Here is a 26,469-nt window from a genome sequence, read left to right as displayed (position 1 = left end):
ATATATGCACTGTTGTTACCACCTAATTTTACTCATCATCAAGTCTCTTCTGTAGAGGAATTAACATAATATCATGCATACTCTTACGTGATGGCCCACCAGCAGATGGAGACAGAAAATATCGTGCATCACTAATCCCGATGTTAGCTGGTGTTAGCCGTTTTTTTTTGCAGTGGAAAAGGGTTTTAGTTGCCAGTGTTTACTTCTGCCCTCCCAGCAGTGGGAGAGATGTGCGTAGTATGCAGTTTTATCCACTTTTCCACGGGCCGCCAAGCAAACCAGACGCAACAAGAGGCACAGGCCACTCAGATATGTGTGCGTGTAGGTGTTTGTGTGTGTACCTGAGCCTTCAGTTGATTGAAGTATTTCTGCAGTTTGTCCTCCTGTGCCTGCACCTCACTGCCTGTCATGCTGTCGATTATATTGTATAAGAAGTAGGCTACCGTTTCTGTTGGGGATGAAAACACACACACACACACACACACACACACACACACACACACACACACACACACACACACACACACACACACACACACACACACACACACACACAGTGAGCAGTTGTCTAGGGAATACATTTCATTTGCAACCGTGTCAGTCACTGCATCCATTTGTACATTTATACTATTTTTCTGTAACCTCTGCAGAGTGTGTTTGTGTTTTTGCTGACAGAGGCTGCTTTTGGGGCTGGAGTGTGAGTGAATGTGCAGTGGCTGGCAGTGACAGCTTCCCCCTACTTCAACTCTCTCTCTCACTCACACTCACACACACACACACACACACACACACACACACACACACACAGATGTCGTCTAATGGGATGTGACATGGATAACAGTCTCCATCGCTCCCACCAGCACAAACACCAGTTTCCAGCGCTGGAGACTCTCCGTGACATACACACTGACACGGAGCGACATTAACGCTCCACACACACAGCCAGACGGGATGCTGCTCAGTAGTCACACACACACTTTTAACTACTCAGCGCTGTGTCAGCAGCCAGGCTCTATTTCCTCCAACAGAGAGAGCAGGTCTTTGACTCTCAGACACACACACACACCTGGACATAAACACACACAGGCTTCATGACGAGAAGTGGGCCAGTCAGCAGTATCCTGCTACTGAGACTGAACATAAACACAGACACACACAGAGACACACACACACAGACACATACACGGGGCAACTTTCTGTCATCTGAATTATAGTTGGAAGCTAGCTGAGACAGAGACTGCAGTCTGCAAGTTTCTGTACCGATATGTATTAGATGATGAGCGCACGCGCACACACACAGACATAGACACAGACACAGACACAGACACAGACACACACACACACACACACACACACACAAACACAAACACAAACACAAACACACACAAACCCTTCTCCAGCTTTCTCACCTACACAAAACCACTAACGAGTATTGCATTCAAGTACACTGTCAGATATAAATGTCTTCAATTGCCAGTGAGAACAGTTTGTAGAAAAGCTTTCCTACCAGAAGGCTTGGAGTTGTCTCTGGAGAAGCGCTCGTCGTTGTACAGGAGCTCAGTAATCTGGGAAAACAGATAAATAAATTAAACACACGCATACAGAGTAGGACAAGGATTGTACTTTAAAAGCTACTTTGAATCATATTTCAACATAATTGTTCCACTATTTTGACAGAAACTGTGATAGTGATACACATGGCAGCTTTACTGGGAATTTTTGCATTTCATTTTACCTGAAAAAAAAAAGAAAATTAAAGTTGTGTTTTTTGCTATGTTCTATACCTAACTGTACCTTATATTGGAATATGATTTGTAGGACAGGGCATTTTGTAGCACAGCAATTCTCCTTTTAGAATGATAGTTGTGACAAATTTTACCTTTATCAAAAAAAGTACCAGCTCCTGGGATTTGGATATTGCACTTGGCCATATTATAATATTTTTGATAGACTGTGCAGCCCTACTTAGTGGTTAAATTGCCTGATAGGCAACCCAATCATAAACATTTCTTTTTTTACTATTTGTCTCACCCTGTTAACCTTAACCCACTACATTTTGCAGTAGTTTAAATTTAAGTGTGTAAATTAATTGTGCATTTTCATGTCTGCAGATCACCTTGCTCAAAAATGCCCTTTGAGGGACCAATTAAGTATTTTCAATTTAGATGACAACTCACCCTAAACATCTCATTATTTATGTGGCATATGGAGATTTAGATAAAAAGCGGCAAATGGCATTTGTTTACTATAAGTTTTACTATAAATAATTTTAAAAATCAGTTAGAGCAATTTGCTTTTAACTTCAATAATTATTTTGATAAAGTGTTATCTTTTTTATATGTAGGCTTTTTTCATTTTGTTAAGCTACTAAAGTTTTTTTCAAAATTAGAAATCGTGTTATTGGTATATTATTCTCCGCAGACACACAACTCACAGTGTGGGCATGTTCCCACTTACCTTCACCATGGTCTCCACATCAGAAGACCTGCAGGGGGCAGTAGAGGACAAGACATGAACACCCAGCCCACATGCACCACCAGTGTGTGAACAAGACTCCCATCGTGTCAGGGTTAATGTGCAATTTGCTCATAAGTGAGGCTACGTTTTGCTTTAAGGTTACAAACCATAAAAAGGACATTTCTGAAAATACATCTCTTTAAGAGCAGCACCTCAAACATACACGTATTCTCTCTCTCCCATGTCTTTCTCCACACTCCTACAAACTCTGCTTAACTCCATGTTCATACCATTCTTTCCCCATGAAGTTGTCAAATCACAATATTGCAAAATGTCTCTAATCTAAGCCCTTTTTACTACTTATTGTTTGTACTGTCTGTGAACTTTGAACTATTGGTGAACTACGGATTTAAATTTAATCTGGTGTTTCATTCATTTAAATAGGATGTGAAAATTGTTTTAAATCTATAAGAACATACTAAGAGTTTTTTTTCTCAATTTTATCCTTTTTAAAAAAGATAATTTTTCCTTTTATTCTCCCCTACTTGGAACATGCAATTCCCATCACACTATATGCATGTCAGATATACAAGTTTAGATGAGCTGATACATTTTCTTGACATCAAATGGGGTTTGAATCATGTAACCATAATCCTGAAAGTGTCATGTCGCCACAGCTCCTGAACTGACAGCGTAGCACAATACAATACAGCCAGTAAGAACGACAGATTTTTCAGTTTGACACTCTCAATCCCGCAGTACAAGAGAGGAAAGACAGCAGTACAAAAGCCTGGGAAACCACAAAAGACACACACACACAATTACACACACACACTAAATGATGACAACGTGTGACATTTCTGGCGTTGTCAGCTAGTTGGTGGAGAGGAGGAGAGAGGGGGAGACAAGAGATGAGAGGAGAAGAGAGAAGAAGAGGTCTTTAATGATTAAATTATCCCCTGACCTTGTCTTTGACAGGGGCAGGTCCCGCTTTGCAATGACACGACGCTCATTCGCACACGCACTCACACACACATGCATGCAAGCACGCACGCACACACACAGAGTCCCCTAGCGACAAGCCCAATTATGACCCTGTCAGGCAACCTAACAGTCAGAGGGGTGTGTAGGTGTGTGTATGTGTGTTAATGCAATGAGAGCAAAGTAAATGGAGGAGAGGGAGCCACAAAAAAGACGGACAAACTGTTCTTGGATACAATGACTTTAAATATATTTTGAAATGCATGCACGCACGCACGCACGCGCGCGCGCGCACACACAAACACACACACACACACACACACACACACACACACACACACACACACACACACACACACACACACACACAGAAGACATGCCAAATTCTGCACAAAAAAATCTGGTAATCTACTTTACTTTTGGTTTTGAAATAAACTAAAACTCAATTGCCGCAATCGTGCATCTGCTGCTACTACCCCTATTTTCCTTAGAAAAAACATTATCTACACTTTATCTATTGTGTTAGTTAACATAACAGAGAATGAATAAGCTGAGGTTAAAGCTCAAAGTTGAGCTTGACTGTGCCCATTTCGGCTTTTTTTTTTAGTGGAAGAAATAACTTTGGTCCCTGCAGACAAAGTCAGCACTTTTCTCTTTGACTCACCTCCAGCGTTGCTCAGGGGCCAGAGTGTTTTTGTGCAGTGTGTAGTGTTAAACTGTAAATATTCATAAACACCCCTCAACAAAAGCCCACGGGTCAGACCCTGGTCCTACGGCTAACTCTGTGTGTGTAATTGTGTGTGTGTGTGTGTGAGAGAGAGAGAGAGAGAGAAAAAGAGAGTGAGTCGGGGTCTGGGTTATGAGGGGTATTGGTGGGCATCTGCTAATTTACATATCTCCCACGGTGCTTTGGGGCGAGAGCTGAAGGATGACTGCCTCCATATGCATGAGGCAGCCGTGTGTGTGTGTGTGTGTGTGTGTGTGTGTGTGTGTGTGTGTGTGTGTGTGTGTGTGTGTGTGTGTGTGTGTGTGTGTGGGCAGCTGCAGGGAAAAACACTCCATCACACACACACACACACACACACACACACACACACACACACACACACACACACACACACACACACACACACACAAAGACACACACAGACGCTGTAGATGGTGTGATAGGCTGCACATGTCATACTCGTAGCATATGCTGCAGTGACCTCCATAGCGCTACAGGCCTCCCTAAAACGCCAGTCAGGAGTTGTGAGGCAAAATATGGAGAAATATGGAATATCAAATGACGGAGAACACATTAAGACACAAACAAGCGACGGGCTAATTGACTCACCGTTTGAAGCCTTGGATGAGGCTGCTGCGGAAGTGATTGAGGTCCAACGAGGGGCAGGAAGGATCCGACACTGAGAAACAGAGGAGACGGGAGGATAAGAGATGAGAGAAAACATAAACAGTGTGTGTTCATGTGAATGGATAGACGTGGTTTACAATGCGATTGTATCTGGGGTATAATGTTGGAAACCTAGTAACATGTAAGTGTAAGAAAAGATCCTACATTTTACTCAAACTCACTAAGTCAATACATTCCCCTCCAGAGGCTGCTAAGTACCAACTTCAACTAACTAGTAACTTCAAGCTTCTAATTTTGGCTCCTGGGCAGCTCAAATGCCTCGCTCTAAAACACCTCAAAGATACTTCTGACACAGAGAGTAGTGTTTGTCATTAATGTCACCCATCCTGATTTTCCCAGCTAGGAGTCAACGCCTGTTTCTTTGTCCAGGACACCAAAATTCAAGACAAACAAGATAAATAAGAGTTCCAGGGTTGTAATAAACTACAACTATTTTTAAGAAAGGATATGAGAAGCATTAGTCAAAATGTTATGAATAAATTAAATGTTTAATCCAGAAAATATGGAAAAACAATAAAAGATACCAGTAACCAACTTCCAGTGCCCACGATCACATCTTTAAATTATTTGATTTGTATGATCAAAAGCTCAAAAGCCAAAAGTGTTCAATTCATAGTAACATAAAACATAAAAAGCAGCAGATTCTTCACACAAGAGATGTAAATGTCTGTTGTAGGGGTCTCTCAATCAAAGCAAGAACAAAAGACAGGAGGAGTTCAGGATGTTTTTAACAATAGGTCGAATAATCTGCAGGGGTCTCCTTCTCTCTAAGACAAACAGACCCAGTGGTTTAAACTGGTAAAAACACTGAATAAAGCAGTTTCATGGTAAAAATCAGTGTTTCTCCAACACTGTCTGCAATAGCACGGGCTGGAGCCGAGGTGCCGCTAAAGTTTGCTCAGCTTGTTAACTTAAGATTGAGATGTAAAAATGTGGCTTAAACTCTCTGGGTTTGAACATTGTTGGAAACATTTGTGACAGGTACACAACTCAACAAAATACATAACACTAATCTAGTCATTTTAGGACATTTTAATGTAGAGAAGTTACATATTATATTTTTAAGAAGCTGCGTTTGGCATTTTTTTGCTCGATTAATCAGTAGAAGGAAGCTTTTTGAGGGTGTGCTGTGTTTATGGCAATACTGCATACTGTGGAAAAACATGTCAAATGTTAAAAAATATTAAAAACTGTCTTTATGTGAAATACATAAAGAGGCAACAGAGCAACGTATGTTAAAACGAGTGCCGGATGTTTGAGACTAAAACGAGATGAAAGACAGAAAACAGGAAGAGTCATCCATTATTTAACAGCCTTCTCTATCCCGTCCCTCTGCCAGTTGAGGTGCCTCTCGTTCTCGCTCTTTACATATTCACACAGACTAATCTCTTAAAAGGCCTGATGAGCACAGAGGAGTAAGTGGGCAAATGTATGAGTGTGAGTGTGTGTGTTAACGCTGGTCCAATTAGCCCGCAGGCGAAGCAGCAATTTTTATGATGATGGGTGCTCAAGATGCCAAGATGCAGTAGAGCTTCTTTGGAATGTGTTGCTGTGTGTGTGTGTGTGTGTGTGTGTGTGTGTGTGTGTGTGTGTGTGTGTGTGTGTGTGTGTGTGTGTGTGTGTGTGTGTGTGTGTACACATGCTTACATCTAGTGTAGAGTTCGGCCAGGTTGCTTACAGCCATCGAGCGAATCTCTGTAGCCACGAAGCCATCCGCCTCCAAAGAGATGCCTGCATCCTAAATAGAGACAAATATGTGAGCAAAAACTTTTAATTCACACTTGACCTATATAAACACACACGCACGCACGCACGCACGCACGCACACACGCACACACGCACACACAAACACACAAACACACACACAGAGACATACAGATTACCTTGAAGGCCTGTTGAACTGCTTCCATGTTGGGGAAGGCAGGGAGGACGTAGTTGCACAAAGTCTCGACATCGAGGCCCACCTCGAGCTCCTGCATGCCCTTCACCACCTCAATTATCCCTACAACATAAGCAAAGTCAATAATATCAACTTTTTGTCCTTGAAAGCAAAGCTGGCCGTTTGTTGTGTAGTGACAGAGGTACTTAAGATTATTAACGAAATTTGTGTCAACAGCCAATACAAAAAAACTGAGTTTGATATCAGTGTTGCAATTAAGTTATTTCTCTGACTGATTACAGTTTAAGTCTAAAAAATACCAGAAAATAGTGAAAAGGTCCCCAGAATTCAAGTTGTTTTCTTAAAACTTACAGCCTCGATTCAAAGAATATTCCTCTTATGATGATATAAAAGAAAAATCTGCAAACTGACAGGAAGAGGCTGTAACAAGTGCAGGTCTGGCATTTTTACTTTTTAACTTACGCTGGTGATGCTCAACCTACAGCCCACAAAGCCAAATCTGGCCTGAGATAGGGTGCTAACCACTTTCTAATTTACAATAAAAACAAAATGATTCATACTAGAACTTTTTTGTACTTTGAAAGAAAATAACATGTCAGAGTACATTGAAAGACATAAAAAAAGTTTCTTTATTATAAAGTGTCTGGACTGGATCGCCCGAAACCCCCAATAGTGGTCCAAACCCGAATATCCTCCAATTCTAGAAACTTTCCTACACATGACCTATGCGATGTGACAAGCAACTCATTTACTGATAAATATTCAGTGCTGGGATGGTTACTATTGAAATGTAATAGGTTACAGAATGAGTTACCCTTTTAAAAATGTAACTGAGTAATGAAAATATTTCCAATACTCCATCACACAGCGAAAAATGCAAAGCAACAACATTAATGTTATATAATCTTATGATCTGATTAGGCAAATTGTTTCAACATTTTATTTCATATATATATGAAATAATATGTCGTTGAGAATGCGAGCAGAATAAGTTGGTATCTGTGTGGTGACAGATTAATTAAGAATATTTGGATTAATAGTCAAAATAAAAAAACATTCAAGTGAGAGACAAGTTTCTTATATGCACCTAATGCAAGAAAACAACAGGTTAAGACTTTTAAAACTTTTTTGTTTGGCTGTTTTAAGCCAATCGCATAATGCACTTTTACCGAAACGCACACTTTCCTCCACTCACTCTTATGTACAGGCCTGGAGCTGTGTAGGCACTTTTTAAATATGAGTCTTGGAAATGAGCTGGCACACACTTTCTTTCACCCCTTCAGGTAAGTCACCACACACAGACACACATACCATCGACAAAATGCTAATGGCTTCTTCCCTCTCCACCTTGAACTGGAGGATACGTGTACATAAACATGCACTCGGCCAGAAGTGGACTCCTACACCATCACCCTGCTCTCCAGCAGAGCCCTGAGGTCCTGCCCCAGGGAAGGAGGCCAAAACAGCCACATGCATATGGAACAGGCACACATGCACTCTCAAAACACCCGCAAGTGTGTTGGTGTGCACATGTGGAGGAGGGAGTGCAGCACTTTGCATTTGTCTGGAAGCGTGCCCACAAAGGACACTGGCCTCAATGAGTCCCCGTGTGTGTTCATTCTCAGTGTGTGTTGCTATGCAGTTTTAGGTGCATCTATATGCTACATATGACCACATCCAATGTACCGATCCACCTTGTTCCCAAGCGGACTTCAGCAAACTACCATAAAGTGCTTCCTTGAGTTGACACACCTCAAGATGTTGTGTGTATTTACCCTCCACTCAGGTTCTAAAACACACACACACACATATATATACCGCTCCGTGTTTCTGCAGCCTCTTGGGACATATGTTCACCTGGCAGTCTCTCTCTTTAACTAAATAAAATATGAGTCCCGGGCTTTTATACGCCATTAAAACCTGCGGCTAGGGCTGCATTACCCCAGGTACGACTACCTGCACCACTCCATCCATCCATCCAGCCTTCTCCTCCATCCGTATCACTCATTCATCCACCCATCTCACTATCCATCTACCCTGCTTTCAAGAAAAAGAGAAAAAGTAAACAGGCAATCTTTCTCTTCTTCTCAATGGAGGATCCATCCGTTCTGTCGTCCGCACGTCCATTCTTACCCCCTAATCGCTTTCATCCAGGCTTTTTTTATGAAAGAAAAGAGGGAGCTCCTGCTTTCCTCCTGAATAATCCATAATCAATTTCACGGTGAGCCAGACAGACAGAAAACAAGTGAATGAAGAGCTGGAGGTATAAATGCATGAGCTGGCCTTCTCGCTCTCTCGTGCTTTCCGGCTTCCGCATGTGAGCTTTCATGATCATCAGCACTTTTCTGTTGTCCTACAAGCATGACTTTTTTGTCAAGTCAAGTCTGTGACAAAGAGCTTTTAACCCTTTGAACCACAGGCTGCTTTTCGCTCAGTTGTCGCTCCCATTATTTACAGGCTTACGGCCTTTAAGTCAGGGGCAGTGGAGGTACTAAAGGCGCCAAATTAAGGTCTACATAAAAGGGACAGCCAACAGGATGGGACCATGGGCAGGATGTTTTGACAACGTGTTATGCGTGCAACCCACTGCCAAAAGATTTAAAAAAGCAGCTGATGACAGTTAGCAGCTAACTCAAATAAGAACAGCAGCTGGAAAATTTGGAGAGCAATGAGGTCCGGAGCTTCTTGCCCTCCAAGCAAAGGGCGAGATCGTCCGAAATATATCAGAGACGGTAAATGATTGTTATTGCCATGTTATGCCTGCTGTTGTTTATAAAGAGCTGCTGATGTGTATGTTATATGTTACACCAGAGCGCAATGCTGTTGTGTTACACATCATGCCTCCTTTGCTTCTGAGATGCCTTTGGTGGTCTTAATATTTATGACCATGAAGAGAAAAGGTAAGATTTCGGAGTCAAATTGCCGCAATCTGGTTTCTTTAAAATTACCTCAGCATCTTCCCATGACTGCTATGTGAAGTATGAGACACTGTCCATGCTGTAAAACGTCTCCATAGACATAAAATATGAAGTTGTCGACTACACCAAAAAAGTTGAGAATAATTAAAAAAACAGTGAACATACTACACAAAATAATATGTGATATTATAGTGTCATTTGCTCCCTTCTCCCTTTAGGTCTTTTTTCTTTTCACTCTATAATCCGCACATGTCAGAAACCCTTTTTGCCTTCTCCCCTGTCTTAACAATTTAAATAAAGATTCAACACAGAGGAGAATTGAGAAGAGTAGAGGCCTCCTCAGGTTGGTCAGCATAAAGCCTGACATACCATCCAGGGCAAGAAGTATCAAAGTAGTGAGTTAAGCATGGCAGTGGTCACAAGATATCATCATCAGATTCATGTCTTCAGGTTAACTGTCACAGACGAGAAGTGAGGACGGAGAAACGAGAGGAAAAGAGGAGTGGAGTGAACCGGTCGCTGTCATTTCCTCCCGTCCTTGGACATGAGTACCTGTCACTTCTCCTTTTCTTTCTTCTCCAACACCATCTGTCTCGCCAGCTCTCCGCGTCTATGACTCTCGAAAGGTAGACTTTGTTTTCTGAGAGGCGTTGACGGGTTGTTGTTTGGAGACAGAAGAGAGTGCAAGAAAATCTGTATATTTTGAGGCAAGAAAAGCTGAAATTTCATCCTTGCTTAATTTCTTTGGCTCTCATCCCACCAATTAACTCGGCTGAGGCTGAAATAGAGTTCACGGAGAACTACATTACAGATTGCCGTGGCAGTGCTTCATGAACGCAGCCCACTCTACTTGACAGAGCCGCATTAAAGAAAGAGTGAAAGGGTTGAAGATGAGGTCATATAAACAGAGTAAGGTGTGGGTGGAGGCCAGGAATAAAAGTGGACTAAACAAGGGAGCTTTTACATCTCTCATCACCTAAAACACATAACCAGAAACACTCCCTTCCTCTGCACTTTGCCCTCCCTCTCCCTTCCTCTTTTCCTTACTCCGCCATGTCAGAAGTGATAAGAGCGCGCTGCGTCGCCAGGGCTGACAAGCAGTGACTAGCTGGCGGCAGGTGGGAAGTATGGCCCAGCATATGCTTCCGCTAAACCCGCCAAATCCACACCTCATCAAAATGCAAAGGGGATTTTTCCCCCCCTTCTTCCTCCCCCGTTGCTCTCCTCTCAACTCTACAGCTCTGGCCTCTCTGCCCGCTAGTGACACCTGTGGACAAAAAGTGACACGGCGCTTAATATTTCATGGGCCGTGCACACTGGGGCGCGTAATCCAAAGTGAATTCCCTCAGAGCGCTTGCATTTACATGAAATCAAGTCACTCCTCATCAGTCACATCACCTGCACTGCCCCCCGAAAGCCCCCACCCTTCTCTTTCTCACAAATGTGGACACACACACACCTCCTGCAGCCAGTGAGTGTGTCAGAGAGCGCAATAGGGAGAGAGAGAGAGAGAGAGGGGAAAAAAATGAAAGGCTGCATCATTCATGAGGGTTAAGGCTAACACCATCGGAAATGAGCCAGCAGTGTGTTAGAAAAAGAGATGTTTCTCCACTTTCCTTCCTTCCATCCTTTTTTCCACACTGCGATACTAAATGGATGCAGTCTGATGTGTTTGTGTGGCTTTGAGACTGTGCAGTCAATTGGGAAATTTAAGTAAAAGTGTGTGTCTAGTCTACATGTACGCGGTTGTGCATGTTTAAGCTCATGTCTAGTCCTCTTCTTCGTGCTGCCAAGCAAGGCGCTGAGGCATTTCACCATCCAAACTGAGAATCTGTCTGGACCACACACTGAAGTCAATCTGCACCGTCACCACAGTGGTCAAACCAGTTTCTCCTCCCTGCCAGCTCAAATGCTGTCAATTAGCTGACAGGGGAAAAATACATCATTTATTAATCGCTCTAAAAAACCCCAAAGAGAGAGCCAGAGCTCAGCATATATAAAGCACTTAAAAGCCAAGCCGCCGCTGAGTGCGTTTGACAGGGTACGTTCATCATGAGTTGTGAATTCTGACAAGTCTCCAAATGCCGACCATTTGTCACTGAGATGATTTCAAGCACAAGCACATCGCCGAAAAAAACAAGAGAAAGAAAATATCCTTCTGCAAAGACAGAAATTGGGAACAGAAATATTCCACTTAATACTGTAACTGCACATGCTGAGCCATTATACTGCAGTAAATGGCAGATAGAGAAGACAAACTTAAGACATTGATACCAGATTCCCACAGATACCCCCTTTTCCACCAAATTAGCTCGGGCTCTAAAACTAGTTTGGTTCACAAGTCCTAGAACCTCGGTGCTATCTAGCAAACCAGCCCATGTTTCTACCAGCTTTAAGGGGAAAAATTTAATCAAGGATATGTCACCAAATGAGGGCATTGCAAAATGCACAACAGCAGTGGTAACAAAACGGTGGATTAACTTTTGTCCTGTTAGCATACTTGTTTTTATATGGGCTGTCAACCATTTTTTTTTTTAAACTGCTGTTAATCGTTGAATTTTAGAAAGTATTTGCGATTAATTCATTTTTGATTTAAATGGTGAGAACGGTCCAAAATTAGCTGCCATGTTGGTGGGAAAGAGTATGAGTGTGACACAGGCTGAAGGCTCAGCAGAAAAGAACAGCCTTTTGTCTATTTCCAAAGACTCATTTCGTCTCAAATTCATAAACTGTCAAGGATTTCAATGACCCATGGGAACCTGGGATTATGTGCATTACTGTTATGTTGATGAACTGCAGAAAAAAAAATATCTCAGTCCTTTGCAGAATTTTTTAAAAACAGCTATACAAAATGACAGCATACATTTTCCCTGTAATTTAATCTTGTTATATCAGCCAATTTTACATAAATGCTCTTCAGTTTGTGTGATTTAATGCTGATGCTTTGGTCCTGTCAATTTAACATGGGTCGAGACTTAATAATACTAGAAAATATTGTTTTTCATTAAAACTCATAGGCAATGGAAATAGAGGAGAAGGGGGAGGAGGAGGAGGAAGAGGAACACTTGGGGGAAGAATTGAGCTAAAGAACAAGTTTGGTTTGATAAAGTCTTGGAGAACAGCCACTGGAGCAAAATGACCTCTGGCCCCTCAGCCTCAGGCCTGTATGTGCATCCATGTTTGTGTGTCTGCATGTGCTTCAGGCTACTGAGCCCCCTAGAGTCCACCAACAAGTAAAGGTGGTTAGTATAAATGCAGTAAAGAAGACTCAGGTGCCCCCTGCCAAGAGGCAAAGTTCACTGGACCAACCATCCTCACACACTAGTGTGCACCACTTTCAGCAGCTTCTACACAGTTGATACAGTCAGCTTAGCTTTAATATAGAGTCAGTGTGTGCAATAAATGCCATACTACCAGGTTTAATGTTGAAAATTCCATCTTTTCATAGATGATGGACAATTGTTTTTTTTTGGCGAGACACCAGTTTTTGAGTAAATATTATCTTCACTGTACTCTATACATTTCTTCAGCCTGGAGTTTCATTCAGTAAAAGAAAAAAAAAGTCAAAACATTAATTGGTAAAAACATGTCCTGTAGCTGTGCACTGAGGGGCTACAAGAGGCCAGAATTGGAAGATCAGGACAAGGAATAAAAACTGAGCACACTTTCTGAAAGTCTGAGTTTCTTTTTGGCTCATCTGTCCAAAGTGGCTGTCATTATGTTTTGCGATCTATTCCTAGAGCTCTCCAGAGAGACCAGCATGCGCTTGCGTTTGTGAGGAAGTGTGCACGTATGTCGTTTCATCTCTTCCTGCTCTAACTCGCTCACGCAGGGATCGGACATCTTTGCCCTTGACTGCCCCAGCCCAGTGAAATCTTTCCCAGTTGGACCACTCTGTAGGGCATTAATATTTGAGCGAAACGCTCCTTTAAAAGCTCTTTCTGGTACAGAGGACTGAGGAAGTCATAATCCCCTTTACACCACAGAAATAACACACATACATGCTCATAAACTGAGCATATCATGCTCTCCATGTCAGACTGGACGTACAAAAAGCTGGTGGGCACATTTTTTTTTCTTTTTTAGCAATCCATTAGATTCTCACATATACATGCGATTGCTCACATGAGGCTGGAGTGGCTTTAGGGTCCGACTACAAGCTTCTCAACACAAGTCACCATGTTCACTTCTCAACGACTGGTCTCTCTAAAGCTACTGCCTTCCAGGTGATGGCTGAAAGGTAACATCTGTATTTCTTGGACCCTATTCTCGCCCGTTTCTGTGCCTAACTGCATAATTTTTGAAAACTGTCAACGCCTGCAATGTAACCACTAGAGGCATGTTCACCTCTCACCGCAAGTACTTGATTTGACACTGATATCCTCATATCAATATTTTAAGTATCTGGCAACACAGAGATACACAGAGATAGACTTTTTTGTCGAAGAGTAAGATCCTTTTTGTTTATCCAGAAACATCCATGAAATCACTTTTGCAAAACCCACCAGACTGTTGTTTCCATTAGTCATGTAGACTCAAAAACATGGGAAAATAAGGTCCAGGTATATATGAAGACATTTATTCAAAACCTGAACAGTAGTTTGGCTTGGTTTTTATTAAATCAAGCAAACAAGTGAATTTTCTTTCGAGATTTGGGGCAATACTCAAATATGATGCAGAGTGAACTTTATACAAAACAGGCAAAGCTTCAGTGTAATCAATATTGTTAAGTAATTAATCAAAAGGAAAAGCTAAAATTCATAGCTATTCAACAAACAAAAGAAACTGCAAATATAAAATTCACCCCTGTAATGAAGCTACAGAATCAAAGTTGAAAATCAAAAGCTCTGTGTGTGTGTGTGTGTGTGTGTGTGTGTGTGTGTGTGTGTGTGTGTGTGTGTGTGTGTGTGTGCGCGTACCATGTGTGTTGTTTTCTTTCAAGTGCTGGACAAAGAGGGGCCAAAAGTAGTGAGGTCTTACAGGAAAGTCCTGCTCCTTCATTTTCTTCATCAGCTCTAAAGACATACCTGCGAAAAAAATGTAAACAAAAAATGTTTATATATTATTCAGCTAAATGTCTTTTCAGTTTCCCATCCGGAAAATAACTTTACATAATTTGCATCTAAATATCTTTTATGTGGTTAATTTCTTTATAATCACAATTCACCAAATGCAAATAGATCAGTGTGGGTGTAGGGAAATCAATTGATGTATGCAAGTGGATGAGACAGTCTCTCTAAATGCGAGTAAATGAGAGTGTGAGCTGTACCAGTGTTCTTGGCCTCCAGAGCACAGGCCAGAGTAAAGCTGAGTGCCGAAGTGTGCAGGTTTGACTCCTGCAGCTCTTTGCAATATCCATGGATCTTTTCCACTGACTATAGTGCACAAAGAAATAAAAAATACATTTAAAAATTTAAATTAATATTCAACATCCACTGTAAAAAGGTTCAGGGGGTGATGGATGTACCGTCTCCATGTTGACACAGTGTCTGAGGAAAAAGTTGCCCATGTTGGCGCTGTCGCTGTTTTCAGACTGCAGAGAGGGAAAAGTCTTCAGGATTTGAAACGCTGTGTCCTCCTTGCCCTGGGTGATGAGGCTCAGGCCCAGGTTCATAGCATCTAGAGGAACAACGACAAACACTGAGCCTCATAACACTGTAAACACTGATGATTGCAAGTACAGGTGATAAGTTAGAAGTCACTTTAATAACATTACTGCTGAAGATGACAGTGAAGTGGAAATCAGTGAGGTGTGTGTTTACCTGGAATATAACCCCTCTCATACTTCAAGCATTCGATCATCACTGGGACATGCTGCTGGTGTCCGGTCTTGGCAAGAGAGTAGATGATCTGCATGATGTCCCTGTCCATCAGACTGCAGTCTGTACTCTCTGCTTCCTCCAAAATCTGACAGAGAAAGAGAGAGACAGAGGATGGAGACAGAAAGGATGAAGAGAACAAGGAAAGCAGGGAGAAGAGAAAAAATGAAGGAGATATGGAGAGGACAATTTGTTAGATAGGCAACCATTTATTAGATATAAAATATATGTATAAAATGTATGAAAATTGGGCATTAGTATCGCCTTAACAACAACCTGAATGACCACAGACCTGTTTTAGACTCTCAAGGTCTCCCTTCTCAGCGTAGGCGTTAAGCAGTGACACATAAGTGTCAGCACCGGGTTCAATTCCTGCTCCTCGCATCACAGTCAGGATGTTCTTAGCACTCTCGATGTCCCTGCACAGTGAGAGATGAGAGCTGGTTTAAAATTGTTATTTAAACACCACAACTCAGAAAAGCTCCCACATATTTTCTACCTTGCAAAAAATAATGATTAGGAAATTCTTAAATTTAAAATTTCAATACAAGCATATATTGTAAGCTATAAGAGTGTTGTAAAGCAGTGACACTCACCCTGCACGAGCATGACCTGTCACCAGGGAGCTGAACACGGCCTCGGTGATGGGTAAATCTTTGCTCTTCATGAAGCCCAATATGGTGCTGAGAAAGTGAAGAAGGGACCTATTATGCTTTTCTGCATTTTGCATTTTACATATAGTGTTATAAAGAGGGATGTTCATATTAAATGTGGGTAAAGTCTCAAATAATGGGGTAAATGTATGTAAAAATAATCCCTGAGAGCAAAAACCGAAGACTTTCTACTGTTCTGAGCTCTCCATTTCCATTTTTTTCTACTCTGGCTACAGAATGATGTCATAGTGTGCTGGATATCTTTATATGGTCATCTGTTCCTGCAAGGATTTATACTATGTAGCCTACAGTGCTATATGAAGCTATATCATGCTAATGCCAGGGGAGCATGTTAACTTGGTTGCTATGTTTTTAATTGCTCACTGATTTCGAATCACATTCCTGCAGGAAAATCTGTACTTCATGACCATTAAAGCATGTAAACATGTTCTAGCAGACACCTCAAATACAAGTTTTAACCTAAAAATTGATTCAAAAAGACTAATAGTAGATTTTGGATCTGTAACCAAGCTTGACCAAAAGACAGCTTTTGAGGGCAATGCTGTTTTGCAACCATCTGTCAAGTTGCAGACGTCAGAGCATGAACTCAGCTGTTGGTTGGTTCATGAGCAGAACACAAAGTTTGCTGACCTGGCTCCCTCGATATCCCCATTTTGGCAATAGGCTGCGATGAGTCTCTGGTAGGTAACCTGTGCACAGCAATAAAAGGGACATCAAACAAAGCTTTAAGGTGAGGTACCATTTTTAAGAAGGGATGTAAATAATTAATATGCATAATCAAAAACAATACACTGCATATTAAACAAATTCTTCATTTGAATGACTATTTCTGTTCCATTGGCAGTGCTTGGTTAATTGATTAAGGCACACAGAAATCTAACCAGGTGTTTTTTCTGCCATCACTGTACCCCACAGTGCAGTGCTTACTCTGTTGGGCAGGATATTTGCTGCTTCCATCTTGGCCAGAAAGTCAGTAGGAGAGAACTTGAATTCATTCTGCAGGTAAACCTTCAGCAAGGCGTTGTAGTGACTAACATCATACTGTGCACCTGCGGACGACAATGTGCCAATGCATAACATCAACAAAACTAAAGAAACCACAGCACACAGTGACAAAATCATTATGATTTATATATTTTACAAAGCTGCTGGAAATTCTCTTGAACCTTGTATTTGTAGCTTGAATACATGAGAATGATGCACTTCATACAGCAGCTTTTAGTGTAACTTTCTCCAGTTCAGTCTCAGCCTAATACAGGGTTCCTACAGCTTAAGGCAAGTTAGATATTAGACTTTTATAATGCCACTCATAACTCACATCAATTGCCAAAATATTTATTGCAACTTAAAACATTACTTTTTGGTGATGTTCATGTATAAGGAGTTTGGCATTTTTTATGTGTTTAAAAAAATAAGCAACCAAAAAAAAACAAACAGATGTTATCATTTTTTAAATTTTACAATATCAGAAAAAAAATACTGAAAAATCCAGTTTCACATGTCTGAGCATTTTTAAGAATTTTAAAAGATTTAATTAATATATTTTAATACCAATTAAGGCCTTTTTTAAGATTAATGAATTTAATGCCTTTTAAGACTTTTTAAGAGTCTACGGGAACCCTGTAATAACACAAACAAAAAACACCTCTAAAAGCTTAAACATTTGAAACTGTGGTTAAATGCTTTGACTCTGATGATTGCACTGTTTTATTTGTTGTATTGTTACTGTAGTTTTGGCAGTCACTCCTTGCTGTGGGTGCCATGTGATACTATGTTTGGTTGTAGAGCTCACTGGAGCAAATTCCAGATCTGCTGTAAAGGTTCATTTGGCAATAAATTATTTAATCTTGAAACCTGAAGTTGAGCAGCAGTCAACAGCTATATAATAGAGTACTGCAGTTAAGTCTTAGGCGTCTTTAAACTTTGTTATCTTAGCAAGGTTGTAACAATCGCACACACTTATTTCTCAGTAGTCTCTCTACAATAACACAACTAGAACGTACAGGAAATATGTATACAGTATTAAAAACACAAATATTCTAGAATAAAACAAGAAAGTTGCAAGTATTTAGGGTGTCATCCCTTACCGCTCAACATGTTTTGAACAATCTTGGGCAGATAATATGAGCTCAACAGTATTAATCTTCTAGTGTATTTACACCTGGTTGCATACAAGACATGTTCAAAGGTCAATATTGATTGTTTGGGCTATTTTTTGTTATGGCTGTATGAATCCATGTTTCACATTAAATATTGCTGTACATCGAATGATAAGATGGTTAGGTTGTTCTCAGTTATCAATGTTGCAACCTCTTACCCAACTCCTGCAGCTTGTCCCAGACACGGTGAGCCAGCTCAGTGCGCTCCCCAAGGGCCACCTCTGGCAGCAGTGTCCCACAGCTACGCAGCAGCAACAAGGCCTGGTTACTACTGGGATAACCTGCGAAAAAACAAGAGAAATTGAGGATGGATGTGGAGACAAAGACGATAAAAGCAAAAACACAGCCCCGAAGCCCCTCTGATCCCTGCCGACCTGTTCTGCAGATATCATGGAAGATGCGGAGCAGCAGGGTTTTCGTGATGCGACCGGTTCTCCTCACAGAGCTGTCCAGTCTGGCCAGAGCCCAGTCAAAGTGCTTTGTCTGCTTGATCCGCACCGCAATGCCGGCCTCATCCTTCTGCTCTGTAACCGCGGCATAGTTGCGCACACACCCCACTGCATACGTCCACACACGACTGTAGAGGAATAGATCAGGAGGGTAGAGAAGACAGAGATGGATCCAAGTAGTAAAAGAGAAGTAAAAAGCCAGAAAAAGGAATATCAGAGAAGGAAAAGAGGGAGAGAGGAGACAGGACACACAGAACAAAAACAAATGATGATACAGTGGGTGAAACACAGTGGGTGATAAAATAATATCACGATATTCAGCGTATGTTTGCGATGGGGATATTCTTGACGAAATAACAAAATACTGAAAAATATTTTACCATTAATTTCAAAAACAACTGGACACAAAATTTTGTGTTATGGTTTTATATGTCATTATAAATGTAGATTTGTTTAGAAATATTTAGTGAACAAATGATCTCTTTTCTTTATTCTTTATTTCTTTAGTTTGTAAAAAACAGCTGAAATTCTGTACAAATATAAACAGTAGAACAAATTAAATTAAGCTACAATTGCACAGTACAACAATTGCCAAATACCTTAAAATATACCTAAACTGTACATTTAATGTAGCAATTTTGCTTTTAGCAATTCTTGTTGTTACTGCACACAACACTCTGACATCATCATGTATTCAAGTTAAAATATTGCCATCATGACAACATGATTTTTTCTTATCATATTAAAATTTGAACCCATATTATCACGAACAATGTGAAAAGGCGCACTCCTGGATCACAGACAAACACAGTTCTTCAGCGGGTGCATGTGAGACATGAAACATTTATCAGCTCTCCTTAACTGTCTGAATAGCACAGAATATGTTGAGAACAAAAATGCATTACAATATATTCAAGATATTGAAATGAAAGATGACTACAAATATTTAGGAACTAAAACAGATTTCCAATTGACATAGATTTCAAACACAGATACTATTTAGCAGGAAGATTTGCAGCATCTATATTTAACATGAGTTTTATTGAACATGTGAAATTTAATTAATTACTCGGTTGTAACTGCTATGAGCTTTCATTGAGGCAACAATGCATTTGGCATGGTTTGAAATAAGCAAAGTTTTTAAGGTTTTAGGGTATTTAAACAATCATTAATTCTACCAAAAACTGATTAAAACCACTTTAATATATCTTGAATACAGCATATTGTGTTTTGCTTTGGAACCATGCGATGTATTTTAAGTTGTTACATTTAAAATGGAGCAGGGGGAGCATTTTTCTTCTGACAAGGACAAAATGTGACTTGAGAATTAAAAGTCAAAAAGCTTCACACCTGGCAAAGTAATTGTTTAGCAATTGGTGATCTTATTACATAAATGTTGTTGGTGCAATGTACCAAACAAGTTGTTATCAGTATATCTGTTTTCATAGATTCATGAAACTCAGTTTTCCTGCTGCCATTTCTCAGCAACATCCAATCGCCGCTGTCGAAAATGACAGTAATTTAACATGACTATCACAGGGATCAGCCAATGCAGCAGGTTAAGGTAAGTGTCTACCAGCGTTTCTCTATTGAACAAACAGGAAAAATAACTGAATCTCTGTGTGAGGATGCAGCACCTTATTTTGTGTTATTGCATTTCTCTGTTTGTTTAGCTGATGACTGCTAAATGGCACGCAAAGAATTGTCAAATGGACTAATAAAATATCTGTCTGTCTTTATATCCTGCTCAAAAGCTGTTCCTATTTTAAAAAGCCTTGACCTTGACAGAAAAAGCCCCAGCAGTGACCAATAGCTGCTACCATTTAGCTTTAGCATCGGCTCAGACCAGTGTCCTTCTACAACTTCTTTCTTAATGCCAAATCTGACTAAAAGCTTTCTGCATCACAGATGCTGCAGCGTGGTAACGTGACTGATGCTCTCCAATGATGGGCCTTTTGTTAAAAGCTGCCATGTAGCTAAGCTAATAACAAGTTTCAGAACAAACAAATTTACTGTTTGCAGTTACATACCTATAACGCTTTAAGTTTTTGTCATTGGCTTGTTTATGAGGCAGCTACTTGGTTACACAACGTCTGAACATCACCTTGTGTAAAGGGGGAGCCATGTTTAACTAACCTGAAAGCTAACCTTGCAGCTAACTGTTGGCTAACTTATTCTAACATACACATGGCAGCACGCCACATTAATGCTGCAGCACATATTAAGATGTTTACTTGTGTGTCTTGTTTGTCATTGAGCCGCAATGACAAATCTGCGTCACGCTCACGCGTGGATGGCAGCTACACAAGCTAACAGACATGATACCTGGACGCGTTTCCCGAAACTGGGTAAATCTGTCGGGAACAAACTCCGGTCCTCGTGCCGCCGAGAGCTCCGCTGTACAGCCGACTGAGCGGCGGCCCGGTCCTCTTGGTCCCGGTAATCTGAAGTAAGCCCGAAGGCGAAAATTTGAGTAACCGGGCTGATCTCAAGAGCGCAGCCATGTTTTCTGTCGCACAGTGAAGGGCATGCGCAACACGTGACCGGTCAAAGAAAGTACCGCGAGAATTCGCGTGAGTTTATTTGTATATACTGTGCTAGTGTGGAAGAAGTGGACTTCAAGATCTATGACAAAAAGTAGCAAGTGTATAAATACTCTGTTGCAAGTTAAAGTTGCATTAAAAGTGTATTCAAAATCTTGACAAAATGTACATAAGTACTGGCAAATTTACTTAAAGTACCAAAAACGATTGCAGAATGTCCCATTCTAGGTTCATATTTCACTGGCTCAGAAATATCATTCATGTGCATCACTAATGCTGTAGCTGGTTAAGGTGGCACGACTACTTTGTTTCAGCATTGCAAAATAATACATCATTTATTACTTGATTTATATTTTTTAATAATGTGAATCTGCAGAGAAACTAGTAAGTAATGTCAAATAAATGTAGTGCAATAAAAAGTAAAACGTCACCCTCTTAAACTTAGTGTAGAAGTACTATAAAGTAGCAGAAAATAAAAAATACAAAAGTACTTGAGCAAATGTACTAGGTTGAATTCCATGAATATAATGTTGTAAAAATATTAAATTGGGTATATACATTTATTGTCATTTTAATATATAAAGCTAACCTTGCAATACATGTCTGAGGATGAAAAGATATTTAAAAAAAAAAATATCCTACTAAATTCTTATCACTTTTATTTTCTATGAATTACACAAAAAATTTAATTTTCTGATCGCACCACCAGATACAGGATAAATGTAAATACCTATATGAACAAATACTACATTGCATTTGGTCAGTTAATGAATGTATTATTCTGGTATATCATAATGTTATACTCTGTTTGTGATTATCAAACTTTTAAACTTTACTTACAATGTTTAATGCAAGAACTCGTTAAATAAAATAACTTTCTGCTTATATTTTGTGGTGGCTTAATGCAAAGTGGTGATAGTATCATTCTTTATTTACATCATCCTGAACACAAAGGTCAACAGTATGTGACACGCACACCAGTAATGACCTTTGAAAGGTATACACTTTGCAATGAGAGAAGATCATTTAGTTTTTCATATATTTTTATTACATCATAAACTTTTAAAAACATTATAATCATTAGTTCAATTCTTCAATTAGTTTGCTATACCCTTCGCTCTTTCCTTTCTTCAAGCTCTTTTCAACTTCAGTCTTTGCTTTCTCCATGCTGCTCCTCACGCTCCCTCTTTTACTATGCTCGCTCCACAACTCAATAGCTAGTTTACGAATCCCATGTTCATTGTCCAACACCCAGGCTTGAAAGAATTCACACTTCTTGCTTGCCAGGAAGTATTTCTGTCTCCTTGCTCCTTCCTCTCCGTCTTTGGACAGGGATGTTTTGGCCTGGGAGAACACAGAGCGAAGCTGACTCAGCGCTGCCAGGCAGTATCCCGTAGCATCCTTTCTGTCTCTGCCTGTCGTGATGTGAGCCACGGCTTCCACCGCCCTGGCCGGGGCGAGGGGATCCTCCTTGTCGAGGTAGCCTCCACCCAAAACGAGAGTTTGTCCACAGTCTACAGCCTCTTGGACAGAGGTGAACACCCTGTTTGAGCTCAGGGCCTCAGACAGAGCAAGAATCATGTCACAGAGCTCAAACATCAGTGAATCAGTGTCGTTATTAAACAGGCACAGGGTGAACGTGTAGGCAAAAAGTGCATTAACCAAACTGTAGCATACAAGAGGAGATGGTTTTGCACATAAGGAACTCAACTTTGGGATTTTTGCAGAAATCAGAGGGACGCCAGGAACATTTAAACTTCCCTTGCTTGTTTCCTTTCCGCTTCCTCCTTTATTTTTTTTCAGCTTCATAGCTGATTTGCTCTGATTTTTAACCACTTCTTGTGATGCCTTGACTTTATTATCATCCATATTTGTAGATTTTTCACTCTCTAGTTTGCTCACTTCCTCCTCAAGGACCTCCACCAGTGCTGTGCCTCCCTCTTCATGCTCCTCCCACCATGGCTTCCACAGGGGAACCAGCCCGCCAAGAGCTCCACCTTTCATCAGACCAATAAACGCCTCTTTCTCTTTACTGTTGAGAACTTCCCACAGCTCCTCCTCTGAAAGTTTGTCAATATCTATCCCTGAGAGCCGATCAGTTAAGTCCAGCTCCTCTTCTGCACCATCCGCATCCTCATCTATGTCTCCATGCAGTAACTCCCCTTCTCCAATCTCTTGAAGTTTCCTCAAAATAGCCTCTGCCTCTGTTTCACTCTCCTCTCCAGCCTGTTGAAGCTCTGCTAACCTGGACAGCAGCTCCACGACCTGCACTTTCTCTGCTCCTTCCCCTTCGTTTGTGTCATCTGACACAACACCAGCGTCCTTTAACAAACTTTCCATCCCGCCATCTGTCCTCTCTGCTTTTTGTCTCAGCCCCACAAGAATCTCCTGCATTTTATTTCTCCCATCACTTTCAGTTTTCCCCATATCCTTCAGTTCCTGGAGAACAGACTCCTTGTAAAACTCCTCCGAGCACACGGAGTGATCTGGGCTCTGGTAGCAAGCCAAGCCACAGTACTGCAGGTTACACCGAGGGCAGGTGTAACAAGAGGGCTTGCTTTTACACAACATGCAGACTACACTTCTTCTGGTGTTACTGCCATCCTCTGTAGCCTCTTCGTCTTGTGTCTTAGCTGGCGTGAGAAACTCCTCTTGTCCAGAAGCAGCTCCTCTGGAGGGAAGCAGAACTCCATCTCTGGACACAGTGTCGGGCTCAGTATCTGTCCACTCCTCCTTTGGACCGATGTCTGTCAGGAGACTTCTCACAGACGGAGGGAGTCTCCGTCTAATTGCTGGATTCATAGCGGTTGATCTCGTTGAAGCTCGATGTTGTATCAAAAGGTGGTCACAAGTCCAAAACAGGTAACCTGACAATTGATGACATTAAAATAATGTTACTACGGATGCTTTCAGTGCTTAATTGCGTTTCTGTGACAAAGTGGGTTTGACAGCTTTAGGTGCTAACGTTAGCTTAAAACACAACAGTGTGCTTTTAACGCCACGTAACATCGTAAAACGCTTTAAAATAACACTAAAGGTCGCCAACAAAGCTTTAACGGCAACGCCCGATGTCACTGTAAAAACTTAAATTCCGCTTTAATATTTTTAAAGAACAAAAGCTACTTACTTTAGAGCATCTGCATCAGCACCAACGTTTCCCGTATGTATTAAGCAAGCTGCCATGTCGCCTTTTGATGACGTGTCACGTGGTCTTACTGCTGTTACTTCTACTATTACTACCACTGCAACTACTACTTTTACTATGAATAACAACAACAACAACAACAACAACAATAATAATAATAATTATATTATTATTATTATTATTTAACTTTATTGTTCACACTGCAATGTTTTGTTGAATGTGGAATGGCAAAAAAAACACCATGGGCTTATATCTTGATATAATGTTACCTAATTAAAAAAAAAAAATATTATCACGTATAATTATTTTTCTACAAATGACCCCAATTACATGGTATGGAGCACAAATTGCCATTTGGCAAATAATCTCCAGCTAAAACCAAGGAGAATCCAGGTGAAAAGAACATAACCATATGAAAAGTTTAAATAGTCTATTGCAATTTCTGTCCTTTTTGTTCTTCTTTTTCTTTTTACTTTGCCATATAGGTTAATTGGTCTTGTTCAGACCCTCAAAACTCAGGCATTTGTTGTATGCAGGTATACTTAACTTAATGTTTGTTTAGTCCAAGTTAAGATAGTTTATTCCAAAGATGATCTTATTAGTTGAGTATCAACTGTTAATCAACACACTGTTATAACCATAAGAAGATGAGACATCATTTAAAAATGTTGTTGGAAAGCAGCCATCCAGGTATGAATGACTCAAAACAAGACAGTATGCATATCACAGTCTAAATAACTGTCCTTCCATCTAACTTTCCGTCAGTTTGTGCATTATGCACATCCGTCCATATGTGCGTCTTCCTGACTGCAATGTGTGTCTACATCTCCCGTGGGGCTGTTTGCTATGAGGTGATTGTCTCCTGCAGGGGGTCAAGCATGGTAAAGGTCATGCAGGTGGGGAGTTGTCAGATGGCCGTCCACCCCTCACTGGGCCAAGGGGTTCCCGTGCCGCCTGTCAGAGCCCATGGGGAAAGGGGGAGAAGGAGGGGGGTCCAAGGTCGACGTGTGCCATGCTGTCTTGGCCCCGCCCCTGGCTGCCGTGCCAGCAGTCCTGGGTGGGCTGCTGCCTCCTCGAGTCTCCTTTACTCTTCACTGCCATGTCGTGTGACATGTTAGTATTCCCAACACTGAATCCGTATGCTTACTTACTGACTGTTAGGCTGATAGTATGTAGTAATGCAGAATCTCATCCTGGTTAGGAATTGTTTTTGTCCTCCATGCATGAGATTTGATCATTTTGCTCGTTGTTGACAGTATTATTAGGACAGGAATACTATGATATATATAAAATAGAACAACAACTAGCCAGAAATTGGACAGCAGTAGTTATGTAAGTGAGACACAAAGACATTTTTTAGCTATAAAACCTACATTTATCTTATATCTTTTGCATGGATACACTCTCATAATTATTTCATCACTTGTCCCATCATGTCATCCAACAAAAATAATAATTATACATTTTTTTTCCTTCAAAAAATATTGTACATCCCTCATGATCCATCACACAAACATGCATAATTAGGACCCCCTGTTGTGTCAGTTAATATGCAGATCATTAGTTTGATATTAACAAAAATCTATAATGAGTATGAAATTAATCTTGTGATATACTTTCTAGTGCATGTGAGGTTTTGCTCTAATGTCTTACTTTACTAATGGAAGAGATTATGAAAGTGTTCATATTTTTAAAATTTGATTTAAGTGCATTAAAATGAAAAAGAAAAGCACAAAATGCATGATACAAATACACACACACACACACACACACACACACACACACACAAACACATCCCACTGTCTGCCACCAGCTGATAGGTGACAGGGAACAGGCTCTGCCTTTTGGGCATGTCCAGCCCTGGCATGTCTGGAGCTGTCTACTGTACAGCAGCAGCTCTGTGTGTGTGTGTGTGTGTGTGTGTGTGTGTGTGTGTGTGTGTGTGTGTGTGTGTGTGTGTGTGTGTGTGTGTGACTGCAGTAAAAGAGAGTGGACTTATGTTGATGTAGA

The 26,469-nt window shown here is 40.8% G+C and overlaps 2 protein-coding genes across 2 annotated transcripts in view; both read right to left on the bottom strand.

Annotated features, from left to right (window-relative positions):
- Positions 1-21,318, bottom strand: part of lrpprc (leucine-rich pentatricopeptide repeat containing) — a 74,407-nt gene extending 53,089 nt beyond the window's left edge. The window contains exons 1-17 of the mRNA XM_042501937.2: positions 21,097-21,318; positions 18,697-18,899; positions 18,481-18,603; positions 17,091-17,212; positions 16,794-16,852; positions 16,086-16,172; positions 15,782-15,908; positions 15,433-15,577; positions 15,138-15,289; positions 14,940-15,045; positions 14,590-14,697; positions 6,736-6,854; positions 6,500-6,590; positions 4,775-4,844; positions 2,458-2,485; positions 1,508-1,565; positions 342-448 (exon numbers count right to left, since the gene is read on the bottom strand). Of these exons, the coding sequence (XP_042357871.2) occupies positions 342-448; positions 1,508-1,565; positions 2,458-2,485; positions 4,775-4,844; positions 6,500-6,590; positions 6,736-6,854; positions 14,590-14,697; positions 14,940-15,045; positions 15,138-15,289; positions 15,433-15,577; positions 15,782-15,908; positions 16,086-16,172; positions 16,794-16,852; positions 17,091-17,212; positions 18,481-18,603; positions 18,697-18,899; positions 21,097-21,275 (1,884 nt within the window). The 5' untranslated portion in view covers positions 21,276-21,318. The remainder of the gene's footprint in view (positions 1-341; positions 449-1,507; positions 1,566-2,457; positions 2,486-4,774; positions 4,845-6,499; positions 6,591-6,735; positions 6,855-14,589; positions 14,698-14,939; positions 15,046-15,137; positions 15,290-15,432; positions 15,578-15,781; positions 15,909-16,085; positions 16,173-16,793; positions 16,853-17,090; positions 17,213-18,480; positions 18,604-18,696; positions 18,900-21,096) is intronic.
- Positions 21,319-21,956: 638 nt separating this feature from the next.
- Positions 21,957-24,526, bottom strand: znhit2 (zinc finger, HIT-type containing 2). Its single transcript, XM_042502315.2, has 2 exons — positions 24,442-24,526; positions 21,957-24,181 (listed from the first exon to the last, which is right to left on the bottom strand). The coding sequence occupies exon 2, from the start codon at positions 24,114-24,116 to the stop codon at positions 22,395-22,397; it is 1,722 nt and encodes a 573-aa protein (XP_042358249.2). The 5' UTR covers positions 24,117-24,181; positions 24,442-24,526; the 3' UTR covers positions 21,957-22,394.
- Positions 24,527-26,469: the final 1,943 nt, after the last annotated feature.

The sequence above is a fragment of the Plectropomus leopardus genome, chromosome 13 (assembly GCF_026936395.1).
Source record: "Plectropomus leopardus strain MGB_pleo_1.0 chromosome 13, ASM2693639v1, whole genome shotgun sequence".
Taxonomy (NCBI): domain Eukaryota; kingdom Metazoa; phylum Chordata; class Actinopteri; order Perciformes; family Serranidae; genus Plectropomus; species Plectropomus leopardus.
This window is presented reverse-complemented; position numbering and strand designations above follow the sequence as displayed.

Bases quoted from the DNA above. Each gene is read 5' to 3' on its own strand.
- znhit2 (XM_042502315.2), bottom strand. From the start codon at position 24,116: ATGAATCCAGCAATTAGACGGAGACTCCCTCCGTCTGTGAGAAGTCTC.